The following is a 19,974-nucleotide window of genomic DNA, read 5'->3' on the forward strand; positions in this document are numbered from 1 at the left end:
TTAAGAGCAGTGTACTGCAATAATGAAGTAAATTTTTGACCTTTGTGATCTTTATTGCAACTGTTTGACTTCAAATCTCTGCTTGTTTAATCAAAAATTACATTGATTTCCTTACATTTTGTGTCATAGGTTTTAATCGCTGACATAATGTAATATGTAGACCCTTTTCTGTCTACACACTCACCAGGGAACCACGCTATGAGAGTAATTTAAATCGTGAATCACTACCAGTGTCTAGTCAGCGAGATCCAACAATTGCACGCTTGTGAACACAAGATTTATGTTTGAGCCTTGAGGTTATTCCTCTAATGCATCATAACTAATATATTTTAAAATCCCATTCTTAACAATAACAGAAATGAGCCTTCCCTGGGTGTGGAGTGCAAGACTGGACAAGTGCTCACCCACACATGCTGAGTAATTCTTGACAAATGTCGCAAACTCAAAAACGTGCCAGATAGCCTGAGGCTATACGGCTCAGTGGTGACGCATCACTTTCAGTCAAATACTAACGCATCACAACCGTCATATATGGTTATACAGTACACGCCTCTAGGGAACTGATACTGAATTGCAAAATCTTTCTCATCTAAATCAAAGAATGTGTAGTAAAACTTTCAAACTTTCAATTCAGTTCAGTTTTATTTATATAGCACCAAATCATAACAAGTTATCTCAGGGCACTTTTCACATAGAGCAGGTCAAGACCGTACCCTTTAAACAAACAAGACCAAAAATGAAGATTGTTGTTTTGTTTTTGTTCTCTGACCTATGCCTGTGGCGTTAGAATGATGCGGTGATGAGGTACTGATGGGAAAGGGTGTGTTGTTTCATGTGTTTCCAGAACCGCACATAATTTACCGGCCGCAACTGAAATCTTGAGTTCTTTCCAAGGCATTATGGGGTAACTGTCAACCAACACATTTTACTCTTCCTTGACTGGTGTTTCACACGGTACGCAGAGTGGTTTCACTATATTTCCTGTAAAAAAAAAAAAAAAAAAAAAAAAAAAGCTTCTATCTAAGCTGTCTTGCTTTAACACTTATTTTTAATGATGTGACATTTTTGAGTAAGAAACTTAAGAACTTCTAAGAATATTATTTTATTATCTTATTTTTCTCATTTAATTCAAATATGGTAACATTCCATTAGTGTAGTTTTCACCTTTAAGTATGTTTGTTGCTATATATATATATATATATATATATATATATATATATATATATATATATAAAGAAAATAGTTGGATATATATATATATATATATATATATATATATATATATATATATATATATATATATATATATATATATATATATATAAGAAAATAGTTGGATATATATATATATATATATATATATATCCAACTATTTTCTTTGTTATATCCCTTTTATTTCCCTAAGGTTTGAGTCTGGTCCCGTATTCATTCTTATTTTATTTTACATCGGTAGATGTGATGATTCAGCCACATTACCCAAGTAACTGATACAATCTTCTGTTGTTCATTCTCTTTTAGCCAGAATTCTGAAATGTGTTAAACTTCCTGGCAGTTTTTTGTGTATCATTTTATTCATGAATGTTTGTCTGCTGTGCCTCAGAAAAGTAAAAAGCGTGAGAAAGTCTGTGAGGAAAAGGGCGTGTTCACAGGTGTATCAGCCCTCCTGTGTGTGTGTGTCTTGTGTGTCGTCAACCATTGTTGTATTGTAACACATACCTGGTGCTGTGTATAAAAGGAAGGCAACAGCATGATTCATCAGATACACCTAATCTGTTCAGTGTGCCAAATACTTCAGGCTTAAGACTTCAGTCCGTGGCTCCTTCAGCACTTTCTGAGATGGAGATGAAGAGTCTACTTTTTGGGGTTATTCTTGGACTTTTTGCTGTCGTCCACTCAACACCAGTTAATGGTAAGTGACAGTCCCTTTTCTTCCTTTTTTTATTTATATCTCTTAAAAACAAATAAAATCTTTCGCTGTCAGCTTAGTTTATGTGTGATTCGAAAAGCCATTTGATTTTGTGTTTGGTGTTTGTGTTTGTGTTTGATGTACTGTAACTGTAAAATTAAGATCCGGATCCATTTAAATATCCTCTGACAACACCCTTATGTCAGATATTCATTAACGGACAATGAAATGACATTTGTCCATCACAAGAGGCCATAGTCATTGGCAAATACAGAAAATCTTTTGAACAGACCTCTAAAGTTTCAATAATTCCCATGGTATCCTTTTTCTTACCCCATGAGTCAGCACTTCCCCTGCTGCCACCTTAGATGCTCTCAGTGTTTCAGGTCTAAATCTTTCTGTACGAATCCCAGAGTAATATTTCATTGTTGGTGTGCAGGTTTCACCGGCACGTCCAGATTACACACAGAGGTCTTTGTAAAATGTGCTGAGCTGCTCCAGGAGGTGCATTAATGCGTATATCTTGAATAAAGGTGAAACCAAAGACCAGCAAAGAGCTGTTACACAAGTTTGGGCAACTGGTAACTTCATAGGGAACACTGTAGCTGAACATGACTGGACAGAAATGGAGAGTTTGATTTTTTTTTTTTTTAATTAACTTTCACTGTTTTTTGACTTTATTAAGATGTTGCAAGGCAAAAGATTATAGTTAATTATCATATCGGAAATATATATTTTTTTAAAAAACTATAAAAACAAGAAACTGTGCCTACTTAAGTTAACCAAATTCATTTTGTCTACATTCATGTCACGTGCAATACATTCTAAAAGGAGATAGTCTGACCATCTGAAACAGAGCATAGCATACCTTTTATATCCTCGGTTTCCATAGTAGATAAACAGCCTTATCAGGACAGCTGCCTTGCACAGTGGAGACACAGTTGAGAGACAACCCGAAATGACCTGGTGAAACACTGTGTCATGGGAAAATTCCCTTACACTATTAAGCAATGTTATGCAGGCATTTAAACATATATTTAAAGAAGCAAATAAATAAATATTTGCACACATTAGACAATAAAGTTCATGGCTCAATAAATCCTTTTTGCTTCCTCCTCCTTTATAGCACAAAACCTTGACAATGGCTTCCTTCCAACTAAAACAGGAACAAAGATCAGTCAATTGCTTAATTGTATGGGTGTGCCAAGTGTGTGGTATACTGAAACTTTGATGAGACTGCCTATCTTTTGTTAAACCACTCATACATGATTAGTCACTCAGGTTAATCATTACTGACGCTCACCACACCTCATAAAAGAAGATCACAACACAAGTTTATACAAGAATCTGGGGCAAAGCACATAATCCCTGTGTGGTCATATTGTAAAAAAAAAAAAAAAAAAAACGTGGTAACTTTCCTTTCCGCTCATGTCAGGGCTGGCAAGTAAATACATGTGGTAATCTTTGGATTTTTTTTTCTTCTCTTTCTCATAGCTGTGACCCAGATTCCCATCAAAGCTGAGGATGACGTTTACCGAGAGGTTGTGGAGGATGAGTTCCTGGTCGATCAGAAATTGTTACCTTCACTCACAACTGAACCACCTAAAAGAAACACAACTGTTCAAGCATCCCACCCAACTCCCTCTGACTCAGAGGAGAGCGACACTCATACTCCGTTGGATGACATGATTGAGAGCAATGCTGCATGGGAGACCAGCGACAAATCCACAATCTCTGTGTTCTTCCAAGACAGAGGTGAACACTATGCAACCACATCTACGAGGTCTACCTCCACAGTGTTGCCACGGGATACTGACGTCTCCACTTCAGATTCACCTACCACCCAAAGCCCTCAGTCTGGCTTTACCTCTTCTTCAATGTCAACTGAAGACTACGGCTTCCTGACTACCCTGAGTTCTGATTTAGGGTCTGGAGATGGAGAGATCCTAGACCAGAACCCTGCTACAAGCTCCACTACGACCCCTAGCTCCAACACAGAAACTAGACCCACTTCACTGTTTGAAGGAAACGAAGGATCAGGATCGGGTTCAGAAGAGTTTTTTAGCTCCGCTATTACCTCTAGCTCTACCACAGAAACTAGCGCTGCATCATCAACCTTCCCAGCTACTAGTATCAGCAGTGAAGGATTACAATCAAGCTCAGTCTCAGAATCAGGATCAGGATTAGAATCAGAAATATCAAAAGAATCACGCCAAAGAATGTTTTCTGAAGGTAAATAGCCTATACATGCCAATATATATATAATAGTATTATGATAGTGTATGATTATATATATATAAAGTACACTTTACCATAATACCATCATGTATTTGTTCTTGCACATGAAAGATTTTAAGACCATTTCTCTTTCTGTTCCTTTAGTTAAAGAGCCTCACAAGGTGGAAGCTTCTGACGATCCTGACTCTCACCAGCACAAAGGACACAATACACCAGGTGAGTCTTGAAAAAATGCATTTAATAAACCAGAGTTCTACATGATTTAAGTAACTGGCTTAAGACAATCTATTTTATTAACTCCAACTCTCTCATATCACCAGATTGGATCATCATCCTTGGCTTTGTTGTTGGTGTAGCAGCACTGGTAATAATCTGCGCCGCAATCGCTACCAGAGACAAGTAAGACTTAAACATCATAAAAAATATACACCATTCTTGATTTTATAACTGTTTTGACCGTTGAATTAAACTCACTATTCTGTTTTTTTCGTATAGGTGGAATGGACCAAACCAGCTAAAAACCAAAACTAACTCCTCAGACCAGCAGAGGGAGGTAGAGATGGACACTTTCCTGCACAAAGACATGCCAAGGGAGAATGGAAAGGCAACAGAGTACACAGTCATTCCTCTGGAGGAGCTCCCAGAGAAATATTCACACTGAAGCTCAGAGACTCTGCGGGCTTGAGACTCATCACTGAACTATGAGACTGTTTTTCTTAGCGGATGAATTCGATCGGAGGAACAGAACTGCCACAGGTGTCCTGCAAAAGGTTTCTGTGCGTTGTCACAGCCAGAACCAGAATCATGGTCTGTTTTTCCTGCTGATTTTCAAAAACTTGTTGATATATTTATTACCATATCAACTCTTTCATTAACTGTAAAATATAAAACTGGTCAGGTAAGATACACAAATGTCATTTATTTCAAATGAAAGGTCTTTGCAGTGTTTCATTCGCTATCTTTTAATTGTAAATAAAGTGTTAATTATTATTATTTTTTAACTCACAGGTCTGTTAGTGGACACAAGAATAAGATTATGTGTCCATTTGGGTTATTAATGTCTGTTTTTTTTACGTGTCTTCATTTTAATATTATTTGTAAATCTCTTTGTAATAATATTATTGAAGACGGTGTTGTGAATTGTAAATGAAGCTGCTCTATTGATCGCTCTACATTCATTATGAAAGCTCCGAGAGCTGAACAGCGCTCAGCTCACTATCTCGTTAGCTTTATAACCACTTCATCTGCTGTAATGTGCACTTATTGAATGCTAATATGCTGTATCACATCCTCCCTGATCTGAGAAATAAACACAACGGCAGCTCATCAATAAACATTTATTTGTTTTCCATTAATATTTACACACAGGTATTAAAACATTTACACAAGTTCAGTCCATTTGCCTGACAAATATTTTTTGTGCTCAGTTATAGTTCATTTAACACTTTCAAAACCACTTGCATTCAGACAGTCAAAGTCAAAAGACATTTTGCATCACAATGAATGTCAGACACAAGGAAAATGTTGAATACATTCTTGGACCAGTATGTGCGTTGAATCAAAAAGGAGAGATAGAAAATATAAGTTTAATTATCTAAAGATTGTACAATTTCACATGTTCATAAAAAAACTAACACTTGATACACTAGGCCAGTTGACTAGGAACATATTTAAATAAAGGACCAATAACAAATGAAATAGATGGAAAAGTGATGTAGCAAATTGATAGATAATGTGTTTTTTTTTACATCACATACAATCAGGGTATGATGATAATTACTGAGGAAGACTCTCTTCCAATTTGAAGGAAGGCGATGCTCGAGCCCAAACACTGGATGGCTTGCTGAGGTCTCACAACATGTAGACATACTGTAGCTGCCAACACCGATAATCTCATGCACACAAAACTGTCTTAATGTGCTCATAAACCTTAAATAACCAAATATAGAATCAATAACAATATTCACTCATTAAATAGATGAAAAATATTGATATTTTTCTCCTGACAACCATTTGGAGCTCAGTAGTTTCTCTTAAAAACAGATCCATGGAATGTATTACTTGTAAATAAATAACTCTAAGTTCACAACCTACTGAGATAACGAGTGGCCCATAAGAGGATAATCAACATTGCTCTAACATTGTTAAATAGATATAGTTATAGTTATAGAAACTTTTAGCATAGCAAAAACAATTCTGACAGATGAAAATGTCAGTTCTATACATTTCTTTTATACACTTTATCTAAAGAGAGTATATACACAAAGTGCAAGGAGGCACTTTAAACATGAATATATAAGCTGTCGCTTATATTAAAAAAAAGAGAAAAATAAATAATCCAGTTTTCAGCTAAGTTTGAACTGAGTTGCTACACAGAGTTAAACTCAAAAACATGTACAGATTCAGCCAACATCCAATGACCTTGTTGCTACGGCTTCAAAATTAATGCCAGTGCTGGAGACAGAATTCAACGAGCTAAACATACATGACCAGAGCTAATTAAGCCTCCATGTGATTACAAGCTTATTATTTGCATTTAAATATACTGTGTTCAAACTAAACTCGACAAAATCCCCCGTATAATATTTTGTGAGGAAGGCCCAGCCGTCCTCACACAGAGTGCAGCAAAGCTGGAAGGATACATTTTATTTCGTCTACTAAAATGTGAGTCTCAGTATTTTATTGAAATGAATAACTTTTATCTAGAATGTGTTAGTCATTACGCTGACTGCACTCTGCAGTTGACATCTTCAAGGCAAGGTTATCATATAGCAAAGAAATAAACAGTTTGAAACAAAACAGAGCAATGCACTGGCCTGCAGAGAGTTCGAGAGACATCCCCTCTTTTTGTCTCTCTCTTTCTTTCCTTGTTAATCTTCCTCTCTTGCTCTCAGAAACACGTGTGAACACACATAAATCCCAGTATACAGGCATTCTTTTTGACTACAAACAAAATCTCAGTGCTTCACTCATAAAGAACATATTTACAAAAAAGAAAAAATAAATAATGAACTTGCAGGGCACCCTTTACGTACTCTATTTTCTGCTTTACTGCTCTCTGCAACACATCCTGTACTGTTTGTTGCCACATTTAGAGGCCACATCTTCTCCTCTTAGGGTCTAAATCCTAAGCTTTGCTTCTTAGGCTTGTCCGTGTGTGCGACATCAGAGTGTAATCCCGTAAGTCAAACAGTCAAAGGTAAAGCAGTGATTTACCATCCTACATTTGCATTATAATACCACGTGGAGCGCTGTTTCCTTCAGTTAATGTTCTGTTCTCATAAAACCAAGTTTGCATTATTTTGAAACTTTGGTCCAGTGTTTAGAGATATGTGATATCAAGATTACACAAAACCACTGCTGGTGACAACCATGCAGTAGTGAATTAATTCAAAATACTTAAGATTCGATGCAAGTCTGTAAAATTCTTTTCTGTTTGTTCTGGGTCGACTCCAGTTTTCATATACTTAAACTTGGTCCTTGTGTTTAACTAGCAAGGCCATCATCATATAATGGAAAAGTAATGCACACCAAGGGCTGTAGTGAGGTGCTGATCACTGGAAGTAGACTTGAGAGTAGGAAAAAAGTGTTACACACTCTGGCTCCGTATGCATTTCTCTTTTATTTAGATGATGTTTCAGCCCTCAGGTCTTCTTCAAGATCAATTGTCGAGCCTTCTTCAAGATCAACTGTTGATCTTAAAGGCCTGAGGGCTGAAAAGATCAATTGTTGACCTTGAAGAAGGGCCAAAACGTCATCTAAATAAAGAGAAATTTCATCTGGAGCCAGATCGTGCAACACTTTTTTCCTACTCTCAAGGCCATCATCATCCACACTCTGTCAATCTCTGTTCTTTAAGCTACAAAGAAAATGCTTCAATACAAAAGAAAAATGATGTTGCAAAAGGTAGAAGAATTATTTTCGTTGACAGAACAGGAAGCTTGCAGCAGCACCAAGTAAGGCCCTGAGTGTTGTCAACCGAATGTTTTATTCTTCTGTACAAAATGCCTGAAATGCACCAGTTCATTACAGTTTGGATCTAGTTAGTGCAAATGCAAGATCTAACACAAGTGGGTGAGTCATACCGCATGTAATATGCTCCGGTATAGCTACCCAGATGGGTAACTGTTTGGTTTTCCAGTACAGTCAACTCTGCTAACTTTTTTTGCTCTCCTGTTTTTGTGTGTGTGTGTTTTTTTTGTCTTTTTTTTTAAAAGTTTTGTCGGCAGAAAGTAAAAGCTGGTGGAACTCAGGGTAAGGCGCAGCAGCATCTCGATCTGCTTTACTCGCATTTCCATGGTTCCTCCTCAACATGAGAGAACTCTGGAGTCTTGCCATTTTTGCCCATGGTGACCTGTAAGCAGTTATTGACAGTATCTAACTATGGGGCCAAGGCACCATCATTTACAAACCATCAGTGGTTGGGAGCAGAGAAGCCAGAGCTTCTTTACATTCAGGCCATTGACCGTGGATTTTACTATGTGAATCCCTGACATAAAAATACATATCTCAAACACTGATAAATGATACAGTGGTACTGTTTACATGGGTTTGTTGTTTTTCAGTGACAGAGTTATTTGAAAACAGGGATGATTACAGTTTTTCAGAGTTGGCCATGTATTTCATGGATTCTCTGCCCAACCAAATTACAATACTGATTAGTTATCAAATGAATCAGAATGCAGATAAAATTTGCATCATACAGACAATACTATACAATATCAACAAAAGTTCTACTGCATGAACAAAATTCTCTAAAATAACAGCAATCACTTCCTTGCTGCGCTCTGTTTTGAAAACTAGCAATATGGATAGCAAAGGATCAGAGATAGGCATTTCATGAATTTATGCATCATTTTGGATGAAACAGCAGTCTTTATGTATACCACTTGCTACAAAAAATCTTTAAAAAGATGGGCAATTATTGAAAACTGTAATTTGGTCAGGGCTGCCAGAAAATACATGTCCAATTAAGTAGACAAAAGAAAAAAAAAGAAGTACAGATTCTCAATAAAATCAAGACATACCAAAACAAAATACAAGTCAAATATAATTGTGTACACACATTAGGATTGATTGATGATTAAAAATGAACATTTTCATTTGGATTTCATGAGGCAAAAACTGTGATTTTTAAGGTGATAAAAAAAAACAAAAGTATGATGAAAAAAGAGTAAACTTTGCCTTTGATGAATCTGGTATCACAAAAACTGCTTTTTCATATGATTAACAGGTGAATAAATAAATATAGAAATATTTATTTAATTTGTTCACAACATGAAGAAAAAATGATTTTCTTCAGTAAAAATATGACATTTACTATTCACATAGACACAAGTACACCAGTATGGGAAGTCACATAGAAAGGAAACACAAACACATACGAGAAAAGAAAGACGAGCACAAACACAGAGCTGGGGAGGATTCTCTACATACAAGTCTCTATATCCGTTAACGTGAAATGTACCTTGCAGTCGTCTATCAAGATTGAGTTGTGGTGAGTGTATACATTCTGGTTGCTGTTATTTTCAAAGTAGGATTGTGTCTTTGCCATCTCAAACTCATCCATCCGGGCCTGCTGGGCATCGAATGAATCCAGCTCATCTTTGGAAAGATGGTACACGATACCTGCTCCGTACGAGTCCCCGACCACGTTTACTGAGGTACGGAAACGATCCCTGCATGTTGAAGAGGAGAATGAAGTGAAAGATAAAGGACAACTATTAATAAAAGCAAAAGAGAAAAGCACAGGAGCAAGAAAATGTGTTTTTTTCTTGCTTTTCTTTAAAATTGCTTTTATTTTTGATTTTCAGCAGCGACTAACAAGAGACGCAAAGCAGCAGTTAGGATTTCCTTATTCAAGCAGAAGAGACAGTCTCACTGATACCAGCCAGCAATGCCTGGCTGTGTGAGTGTTCATATTATTCAGGTTAATCAATTCATTAAAACTCATATAAGAGTTCATGCCCTTTCATATGAATTACTCACAGTCCCATTTAGCCCAAGGGTCAACATGGTATCTGTAATCAGGTGAGTGTGTAGGTGGGGCAGCTTGTTCTCAGCTGAGTAATATTAGCATTGTTGCCAATAGAGAAGAAAGAGTCAGCACTTTATTTCCACAAATGAATGATGTAGTTAAATATTTTTTAATCGATCTAGAAATGTCAGTGAGTGGGCATATGGAACAGTAAAACTGTAGGTCTGTAGAAAATTAAAGGCATATCTCATTAAAAACTTTGTCCATGTTGATATAATATATTTAATGACATTTAGTTTATTAAACTGCACAGGATTAGAGAACTGCAGCCAGGAAAGCAAACTGTAAGCAGTTTTACTGTGAGGAAAAGTGACATTTTTGGTCAGATGGAAAAAAGATGACAAACTATGGTTGAAAGTCTGCAGAGTTGTGCTTTGAAGCTGCAAGTTAAACATACAAAGTGCGTGCTACTTTTGTAATTACAAATTTCGTGTGATGATGACAGATTTTATTTTGGACTTAATTAGAGTTTTTGGGTCAAAAACACTTGATAATTAAAAATTGTAAAGTTGTGCATTAGAAGTAGCAGGTAAAATCATGAAAAAAAAAATCAGACAGTAAGAAGCTCAAAGGTGTTCAAAGGCAGCACAGTAATTTAACACTAATATATTTAGAGGTAATCTTGCAAACCTGTTAAACCTGACGATACACAACAAAGCCTTTGCACAGTGTTAGGTGACGTCTGTGTTTATTATGATGAAAAGTATTGTCACTCACAGCAGCCAGTCGACAGCCACCAGGAGGCTGATGTCCTGAGTGGGCAACCCCACTGCCGTGAGGATCAGAAGCATGGTCACAAGTCCAGCGCTGGGGATACTGGCTGCTCCAACACTGGCCAGGGTGGCTGTCATACTAAACAAGAGAGAAGTTCAACCATCAGAGGACAAACCACAAGGCTCCAACATACAAAAGCCACTATGTACTTTCAATATTCAGTTAATGTGTTTCTAATGAAATTGTGAGAAATTATTATATTTAATGGTACTTAATGACACCAATAGATTTGATTCTGGCCACTAAATGCTGCTGAGCTGCGTTTCACTGATCTACTTCCAATTGTTTATCTAAAAAATGTGCCGTTATATCTTTCTGTAGTTACATTCTCACCTGACGGTAATAATCTGGCCCCAATCGAGCTCAATCCCATTCATCTGAGCGATGAAGATGGCAGCCACAGCCTCATAAAGTGCTGTGCCGTCCATGTTTATAGTCGCACCCACTGGGAGGACAAAACGTGTTACTCTCTTGTCGATGCCCAGGTTCTCCTCTAAGCATCGGAACGTGACAGGCAAAGTTCCAGCACTGTGGAAAATAAACAGGAAGAAATGCTTGATTACAATAGCCGTGCACAGTGCGGAATAAGGTCTGCAAACTCTGCACCCAATTTAGAACGAAAAACTTGCAGAAGTAAAGAACTCTACAACAAATTGAGAGAAGATAATTAGTTTGACTGGGTCACACTTGATGTTGCAGTAGTTTTAAAACTTAATCACACTATTCTTCTATTTATACTGAAATAAATTGAACAATGTAAATACATCAATTGTTAATTTCTCAAATAAAGGCTAATATTGGCTAATACTTTCATGAGTTTTACTTCACTACAGAGAGTTTAAAGACTTAAACTACTTTGAATTTAGTTTGTATGAATGTTAGAGCGAAAAAAAAAACAGTTGTGAATCAGCAGTTGTTTTGTTTGTTTTGTCTGATAATTAATAAGTGCTTCTCGTAGATGTTGGAGCAGTGAGCAGGCAGGAACTTGAAAGAACTGAGCTCACCTCAGGAGGGGAAAGAGCGCATTTCGTGTCATTAATAAAACATCGAGTAAAGGAACCATATCCCACATGGAGGCATGGTTGGCAAGACTACTTCATAGATACCACTTGAAATAAAATCTACTGTTGTTATTTATGGCCTTAGATGAAAGCCTGTCTACTTTGCTCACGAGTGTCAGGGAGCTTGAATCCTGTTTGAAACACAAAACAGACACAAAGGCAGAAATGTCTCATACCTGGACGCTGTTCCAAGAGCCGTGACCCATGCCTGGAATATTCCCATGAAGAACTTGAAGGGATTTTCTTTTACTATTACAAAATATATCAGCGGAAGGAAGATGCCTCCATGGATGATGAGGCCCACTATCACAGTGACCATATACATCCCCAGCTGCTTAGCAACCACCTCCAAGTCAGCAATAGAGATGATCTTCCCACAGATGAGGCAGGCAATACCAACAGGTGAGTACCTGAAAATAGACAAGACATGCAATTTTTTTGATGTTATATACATGCACACTATATGTCTGCAGGGATATTATTAGTATTTTGAATATATCAACATATAGTTAATGTTAGTTGTGGGATAATCTGCATCAGTGTCATTTTTGATTGGAACAAAAAAAGCGAGAATGGTTTTGGCAGTGTTACTGATTGTGGAGTGGTGCACTTACCACATAATTGCACCGACAATGTTCATAACAATCTCATTCAGGACGTTGAAAAACTCCAACATCAACTTGGCCTTCTCCCCCATTTTCCCCATAATAACTCCAAAAGCAACAAAGAATCCAATCAAACCTGAAAGACACAAAATACAGTAAAGATGAATTAGTTTTCAATTAATGATTATGTTGAATATTTAAATTGTGGATGGAGGTTGCAAAGAAGCCCAGCTGGATTTAAATGAGTTGTTACATCCACCAAGAAGGTTGTTGTTTTTGGTCCTGTCTATTTGTCTGTAACCAGTATATCTGAAGAACAAGTTTTTAGTGTGGATTCATACATTTTTAACTTGAATTCTTCTCTAGTTTTGATCCGTTTCATCAATTTTTTACAAACATCACAATTTTTTCATGAAATTATGAACTTGCCAGACCATAAAATGAATATATAAATAAAATGATATCATTAAATGTATATCACAATGTATTTTGATGTACATCCAGATCAAGATTTAAAAATTCTATATATTTGTTATCAAGACGAGAAATAAAAAGGATTGTGCAGCTATGACGAAGATATTTTCTTAAGGCTTTCTACTTTCTCCAGCGAGTGCCTTTTAGTTTCAGTTGTGCAGTGGGTGTGTTTTCAGACTTTTCACATACCCAGGACATTCATCCCACTCTTGAACTGAAGCGACTTCTTGATTGTGAACTGTGGAGGTGCTTTGGTTCTGTTAGTGGGCACCGGTATTTTGGTAGTTACTGTCTGAATCTGGATGAGAAGAAAAGAAAAGAAGAAACAGTTGCAGCTACTGACAGATGAATCAGACTGTATATGGTGGGTGGAAACATTCTCCGCGACTCCTACCTGTTGGAAGCAGGCCTGCACCAAGTTCTCCGGGAAAAGATTTCGGATGAGATCAAACAAAGCGTCCACGCTGGACACCTCGTCGTTCTTCTTTCCCTGTCCAAGATTAGCCCTCAGCTTGGGGTTCCCGGGATGGATGAGCAGCACCAGGATCACTCCCAGGACGGCTGCAATCACTGTTGTTGTCATGTAGTACACCATGGCTCTGGTGCCTAAACGGCCACTTGATTTAGCATCCAAGCCAGCAAGTCCTGTTGGGATACATTTTACATGAAATATTGAATGTTTTTGCATGGATACTATAGGAATTACATGTATCCTCTCTTAAATTCTCTTTTGATTATAGATCCACCTTTTTCTCCTGGTAGTTTCAAAAATTAACTTGAACCACTCCCCTCATCAAATTGTTTACGTCATATTATATGTGCAAAGCCTCCATCTGTACAGTCTTTACTTAGAGGTGCTGGTGTTGTTCTCCAACCGGTGTCCGGTTTTGTGGCTGTTCTGTATGTGAGGATGTTTTGTGCATTTAGGTGCAGATATGCACAATAGAAAAATAAATTAATCTACCGACAATTTCAAATTATCCAAATCCTCCAAAGTGAGATGACTAAGTCAGAAACTCTGAGAAAATGCTGCAAGAGTGTGTTTAACATTCTAAAAACATGTCTACACATGCACTTTAATTACACACTTGTGCTTAGCCAGACAATCCATTGTAACCAACACTTCTTAAAAAATGTTGGTTAAGTTAACTAGTTGTAAGCTGCATGTCTCATGTTAACCTTTTGAGTTCAGGGTTTGTTTTGTCAGTGTGATTGCAGGAGATTCTTGACTTAGTGGAGAACTGGAGGTCAGACCTCCCGCACAGCATATTAATGTACAACATCAGACCTCAGCAGATGAATTGTGTCCTGAAGATGACTGAGTTTGGTGAGGAAGGCCAAGTGGAAGTCTTGTTCACTGTCAAGGTTGTGGGGAGGCAATATTTTATATTTGCCTGTTTTGTACTATACACAGTATGTCTAATATTACACGTACAGGTGGTGTTCTTCATCATATCAGTTGGATAGCTGGGGTCAGCTGATAAACGATTATAGTTTAGCAGTATCTCAGTTTATAATGTTATTATACTGTATGTTATTATACTGTATGTATTGCCAAAGTTTAAGCATGCCAGTTGAATTGGCAGAGGAGAGGACTCTGCTTTTTGATCCAAAAAGTTGTTTTTATGTGTTTATTATATCAGAATTTTTGAATGATTATTAGGGGATGTGTACAAAGCTATGTTGTCTTGTACATTAGCTTGTAACACAAAGTTGTATCATATCTCATGAGTGATTTGACATTAGGAGTTGGGACCAAAGATGTTGCAGACATGAACCATAACAGCAACTGAAGTGACAATCGCTCACTTAAGGATAGTTTCACATTATTTTCACATTATATTGTAAATGCAATACTCACATGCCCATATCAACATTGCAATGATTATTTGTGGCTGTAATCATTCCTCCTGTCAATTCTGGCTGCAAAATATCAATTCCTGCAGCAATTCCAATGTAATCAAAGGGGGGCAAAATCAGCAGCACTTGTTCTGTGTAAAAATGCATTCTAAAGTTCAGCTGAGGCTTCAGCTGTCTGAGTCAGACCAATCAAGTGGATATCTTCCAAACATATAGCCTGTACTAAAAACTGTAACTTTTAGAAGGTACCCACTTATTCTCTCTAATTCTGACTGCTGAAATCTTATATTAGCTTTGGCTGACTAAATTTTGTCCCTCATTACTTACACTGAAACTGCCTTTAAGAGGGGATCACTTTGTGCCAGTATATGCAGGAGAAACAATTACAGCGAACAAAAACTGTCTCAATGTACATACATATATACATGTATGGGCATGTGAGTATTGTTTTGAGAAAGACATGAAAATTGTAAACCTATCCTTTAATCAAGTCTACGGTAATCTAAATGTGCAATAAAATACGAGTGGAAAGTAAAGTAAAAGTAAAAACACTGTTTTCTTATATTGCAATAAAGAACTAGCCAATGTGCTTTAATTTGCATGGTCATTTCAGAGGTAATGTTGCCAGTAGCACTAGTCTACAGGCAACCTAACATAACTACTTTATATCTACAGTATATGTCAATGGATTTTGTGGTCATAGTTTTATTAGAAGTATTGTGTGTGAAATGATGCTTTAAATGTGCAAAAACAATTACATATGCTTGTCCAAATTACACCCACCATCACAGCTTATTTGCTTGTATTGAATTTTTAAAAGATGAATTTTTCAGTTTGAACAAACCCACCCACTCTTCCCTCTATCCTGTTGTGACTCAACTCCAGGGTAGCAACAAGCTGCACCATGAGACCTCATTTCAGGCCAGTTGTTAGCAAATTGAGCAGAACATTTGCAGCAAGTACTGTACCTCACCCACCTGTGACCAAACTGGAGACAACAAGAGGTAAAATAAGCATCTTCAGCATCCTCATTAGGATCTCCCCCGGGAAGCTGATGATCAAAATGACATCAGGAGGGAGAGGCGATATGTGCCGCAGCAGCATTCCAGCAATGGAGCCCAGAAACACACCTAAGCGGGCGAGAAAAGACAAATCAAACACAAAGCCAGGTAAATCTGAGCCATGAGATACTAGTTTCATACTATCAGTGAACTCTTTCATCAACAATATCTACTTCTATTGAAATATATCAAGAACATCTTACCTTTTGCTCATCAGAGTCTTTGAAAAATAACATTGCAACCTCTAATCTGAGAGTCACAGCGTCATGCTGTTAACTACAGCTTCTGTGAAAACTGTTTGACAAAACTTTTAAAACTTTCAACTTCACTTATGTTTCACCTTAGAACTGTTTTCCCAACTACTGTGCATCTGTCAACAGATTCCAGCTATTGCTTAGAACAACCAGTTGAAAACATTTTTAAAAAATAATGCCTTTTCCATGCTTAGCTTGCCTCTGGTAAAGGTGCAAATAATATAATATAGTAGCTCTGTATGCACACTCCAGCTACAGTGTGATTTAAATGCAATATGAACCCCCAGCCAGATTATCATGAAGTTCTTTTTTCCTTTGAATGCATGCTATTTTAACATCAGCACAAGAAAAAAAGCTGTGTACTGTTTTTATGTTTCAAATAGCATCTAGTAAAAAGTATTGACTTCACACAGGGTGGCTCAGTGGTTAGTACTCTTGCTTCTCAGCATGACGGCCCTGGATTTGAAAGGCTGGGTCCTTCTGGTGTGGAGTTTGTATGTTCACACTGCATCTGGGTGTATTTTTTCCTGATGTTTTTTTTTTCCTCCGACAGTCAAAACACATGCAGGTAAGTAAATTAACTGTAGGTGTAATTGTGTTCATCAGTGCTTATAGTATTAGCACTGTGACAGAGTGGAGACCTGTGTAAGATGCCTGTCATGCAGTGCAGGCGGGGATATACACTCCAGCCCTACGAGCCCCCAAAATGGATGGATTTTCTCAGAGTAGCAGGACCTGAAACTTACCAAGAATTGTGAGAGTGAGAACCATGTTCTTCATGATTTTATCGCACAGACTGCTACATGCGCTCTCCGTAGTGTCCACTGTGGGCTCCAAGTGGCTCTCATCCATCCTGACCTCCACTTGCTTCTGCATTTTGTTGGCACTGTGAAAATAGTAAACAAGGAAGAGGAGGTGGTATTATATTATTGGAATTTCTGCATTGCAAATTGTTAATTGGAAGCAGCAGATTTGCATGGTAAGAAAAGCAATGTTAGCTGATGTATGCAATTGTACACTTAATGCACGATTTATGGCACAGGTATAAATTCAAAAAGATCCTCTGTTTTGGCCATGTGTTCCAACAAATACAATCATGCCATGTTCCCAGGTGGGAAGACAGTGAGGGATTATATTATTGTCACTGCATTTGCAAACTCCTACATTTAGTTGTTTGTCAGCTGCTTGTGGGGATGGGGCTTTGAAATTGGGGGATAACATAAAGAAGCACTGTATGCCTGTCCATGAGTCAACATAGAGTGACAAGGGTTGTAGTGAAGCATAATTGGTTATTTGAAACTGCGGAGGCCCCTCAAGAAAAAGACTACCAAAATAGACTACTATTTTTAAAAATGTGTTCATCATGTAAGCAATGCAGGTACATGCACACATGATTAAATGCAATTAATTATACATACTCTGCATTTTGAGTGCATGCAAAGCTGTAAAAAGTTCACAGGTGGCCTTTTATAATTAGTGGCTGACATTCCCAAACAATTAGTGCAGAAATCAATAAAGAATGTGTTTATAATCTGCATTTTAAACAAATTTTCCAGTTTTACTGGCACAATTTGAATAAACAGAACACCAGCTGTTACTCATAACCTCCCCTCTGCTACTGCTGCTGTTGGATGTCTATGCCTGATAATTTATGATAATTTGAGATTTTTTTTTTTGTTGAATCAAAAACACAAGAAAACCTGCATGTAAAATTGTATAAGGGCATGCATAATAGTGATTTTTTTTCTTTTTACAAGTACTTATTGTAAATATATACACACATATGTTTGTGTCATGTGGTCAGTGAATTTATGTTTTCAGTCCACTCAAATGCTCCGAGGCTGCTAGACTTAGTAATTTTGTTGTTTAGGAATATCAGGTGTTAATTTCAGATCACAATCTTGTCTATCTTGCTATTCCTTCCTTCATCTCACTGCTTCATCACATCACTGAAGCAACAAGTATCTCAGGTTTGTTGTGGTCTGGCGTAAAGCCTCTTTGACTTAAAGATCAGCTCTCCCCTGTGCAGCCTTTAAATCCTCTGTAGAGCACAGACGTGCACAGTTATGTAACAGTGAATGCCCGTGTCATTTAGACACTCTCGACCTTCATGACTTGAACACCTGGAATATTAATTCTGGCAGCAAACATAACAGAAAAGTACTCTCTTTCACCCAGCAAAGGTTGTATAGTAAGAAAAAAGTTTCTTACAAAAACTGTAATATTTTTTAGTAGACAAGTCACAAGAAAAAAAGGAAACTAAGTTTTAATTCTAGGAAATATAATGTACTGTTCTTCCCACATTCAATTGATAAACATTTCATAATTCAGTATTCAAATTACCTTCTGTACAGCATGAAAGAGAGAAGGGAATATATAAGGTGAGGACAGAACAACTGCCAAGTCAATCACACCTGTCTGATACACTGTGCACTAGTATTAATGAGACTTAAGCCCTTTAAAGAGGATAAAATTAGCACCTCCAGCACTCAAGTGATTGAGTTATGTAACCGAAAAGGGGCTTCCCAGGAAAAGTCAAGGTGTCACCACCACCTGCCTGACGACTGTTATGCAGGAGATTACTAATTTGAATCCCAAACTTCAGTGTACGGATCAAACTTCTCTCTATTTTCTTACAAGTAGAAAGCTCTGAAACTAACCAGTCAAGACCAAAAAAAAATCCTCAAGAATAAGCACTGTTAGATGTGTAGGTAATTTAGTTCCTAAGAAAGGAAAGGTGAGGGATATTGTTTCCGATGCAAGCTGGTATTTTATGCTATTACCATTATGAGCTGCACAGGATCAAGATCTCCATCAAGATCTGATAGAGGCTGATGCAAAAGGGTCAAATGGCAGAACAGGATAGAGTGTATACACTGTTTTTAAAGAAAAATAACAAAAAAAATCTAAAGAACAGCATAGCATCTACTAATGCATCACTAACACAATAACTATATATGTAACAATGACAGTTTAGTCTTACAGGAGTTATATCTGGCCATAACCAAGCAGAGATATTCCTGCATCACCAATACATCATTCAGCTTTCAAGGGAAAGCTGCTGAACAATATTTTGATTGCAACTCCACTGTGCCAGTGTTTTAAAGACTCCTCTCATGAGCTACTACCACATTACTACATGCTATGGAATTATTCTAATAATGCTTACCAGTTGTTTTGTATGTTGTTATAGATTGAAATTGAATTTGCGGAGAGTGACTACACAGCCATCTGCGTCAGTGACAAAACTAACAAAGTCATGGCTCAAGCATTGGTTAAATCCAGTTAGAACCTCCAAAAAGTATTTTATCCCACCAGAAAGGATTCTTCAGTCCTTAAAAATCTGCAGATCTCTTCTTCCTTAGCTTTCAAAAATATATCCACATTCACAGATGACTGCTTAATCAGCTGCAGGGAGGCGTGTAAAGGTAAACTGACTAACCTAGAGGTTTGACAGAAGGCACCCAGACACGAAGGGTGGAGTCAACTTGCTAAGATTAGCGAGGAGTGAAATCCTTGTTGCTATTTTTTTTTTTCTTTTTCGCTCACCTTTTGTTTTGTTTACTTCTTCCAGAAGAAATGATTTCAACTATTTTGGATGTGAAAATGAGTGTCAGAAAGTCCAGAATGATTAAAAATCAAGAAAAGATTTTTGATTTGGTACTTCACCGAAAACTCAAAACTTGTTGGGATAAACAGCAACT

General features: G+C 37.3%; 2 protein-coding genes across 3 annotated transcripts; one reads left to right on the forward strand and one right to left on the reverse strand.

Moving 5' to 3' along the window:
- The first annotated feature begins 1,686 nt into the window (after positions 1–1,686).
- LOC122985099 (uncharacterized protein DDB_G0271670-like) lies at positions 1,687–5,471 on the forward strand. The gene is made up of 5 exons (XM_044355500.1): positions 1,687–1,909; positions 3,401–4,138; positions 4,289–4,360; positions 4,465–4,543; positions 4,640–5,471. Exons 1-5 carry the CDS (start codon positions 1,837–1,839, stop codon positions 4,803–4,805), a joined length of 1,128 nt encoding a protein of 375 aa, XP_044211435.1. The 5' UTR covers positions 1,687–1,836; the 3' UTR covers positions 4,806–5,471.
- On the reverse strand, positions 5,468–19,685 carry LOC122985086 (excitatory amino acid transporter 2-like). 2 transcript variants are annotated; one of them, XM_044355493.1, is made up of 11 exons: positions 19,440–19,685; positions 17,017–17,156; positions 15,933–16,085; positions 13,490–13,740; positions 13,285–13,393; positions 12,631–12,757; positions 12,193–12,426; positions 11,289–11,483; positions 10,899–11,033; positions 9,612–9,822; positions 5,468–8,498 (listed from the first exon to the last, which is right to left on the reverse strand). In XM_044355493.1, exons 2-11 carry the CDS (start codon positions 17,144–17,146, stop codon positions 8,427–8,429), a joined length of 1,617 nt encoding a protein of 538 aa, XP_044211428.1. In that variant the 5' UTR covers positions 17,147–17,156; positions 19,440–19,685; the 3' UTR covers positions 5,468–8,426. The 2 variants fall into 2 exon arrangements, with proteins under 2 accessions (XP_044211428.1, XP_044211420.1); XM_044355485.1 differs by having other exon boundaries at positions 13,285–13,740.
- Positions 19,686–19,974: the final 289 nt, after the last annotated feature.

The sequence above is a fragment of the Thunnus albacares genome, chromosome 1 (assembly GCF_914725855.1).
Source record: "Thunnus albacares chromosome 1, fThuAlb1.1, whole genome shotgun sequence".
In the NCBI taxonomy this organism is placed as follows: Eukaryota; Metazoa; Chordata; class Actinopteri; order Scombriformes; family Scombridae; genus Thunnus; species Thunnus albacares.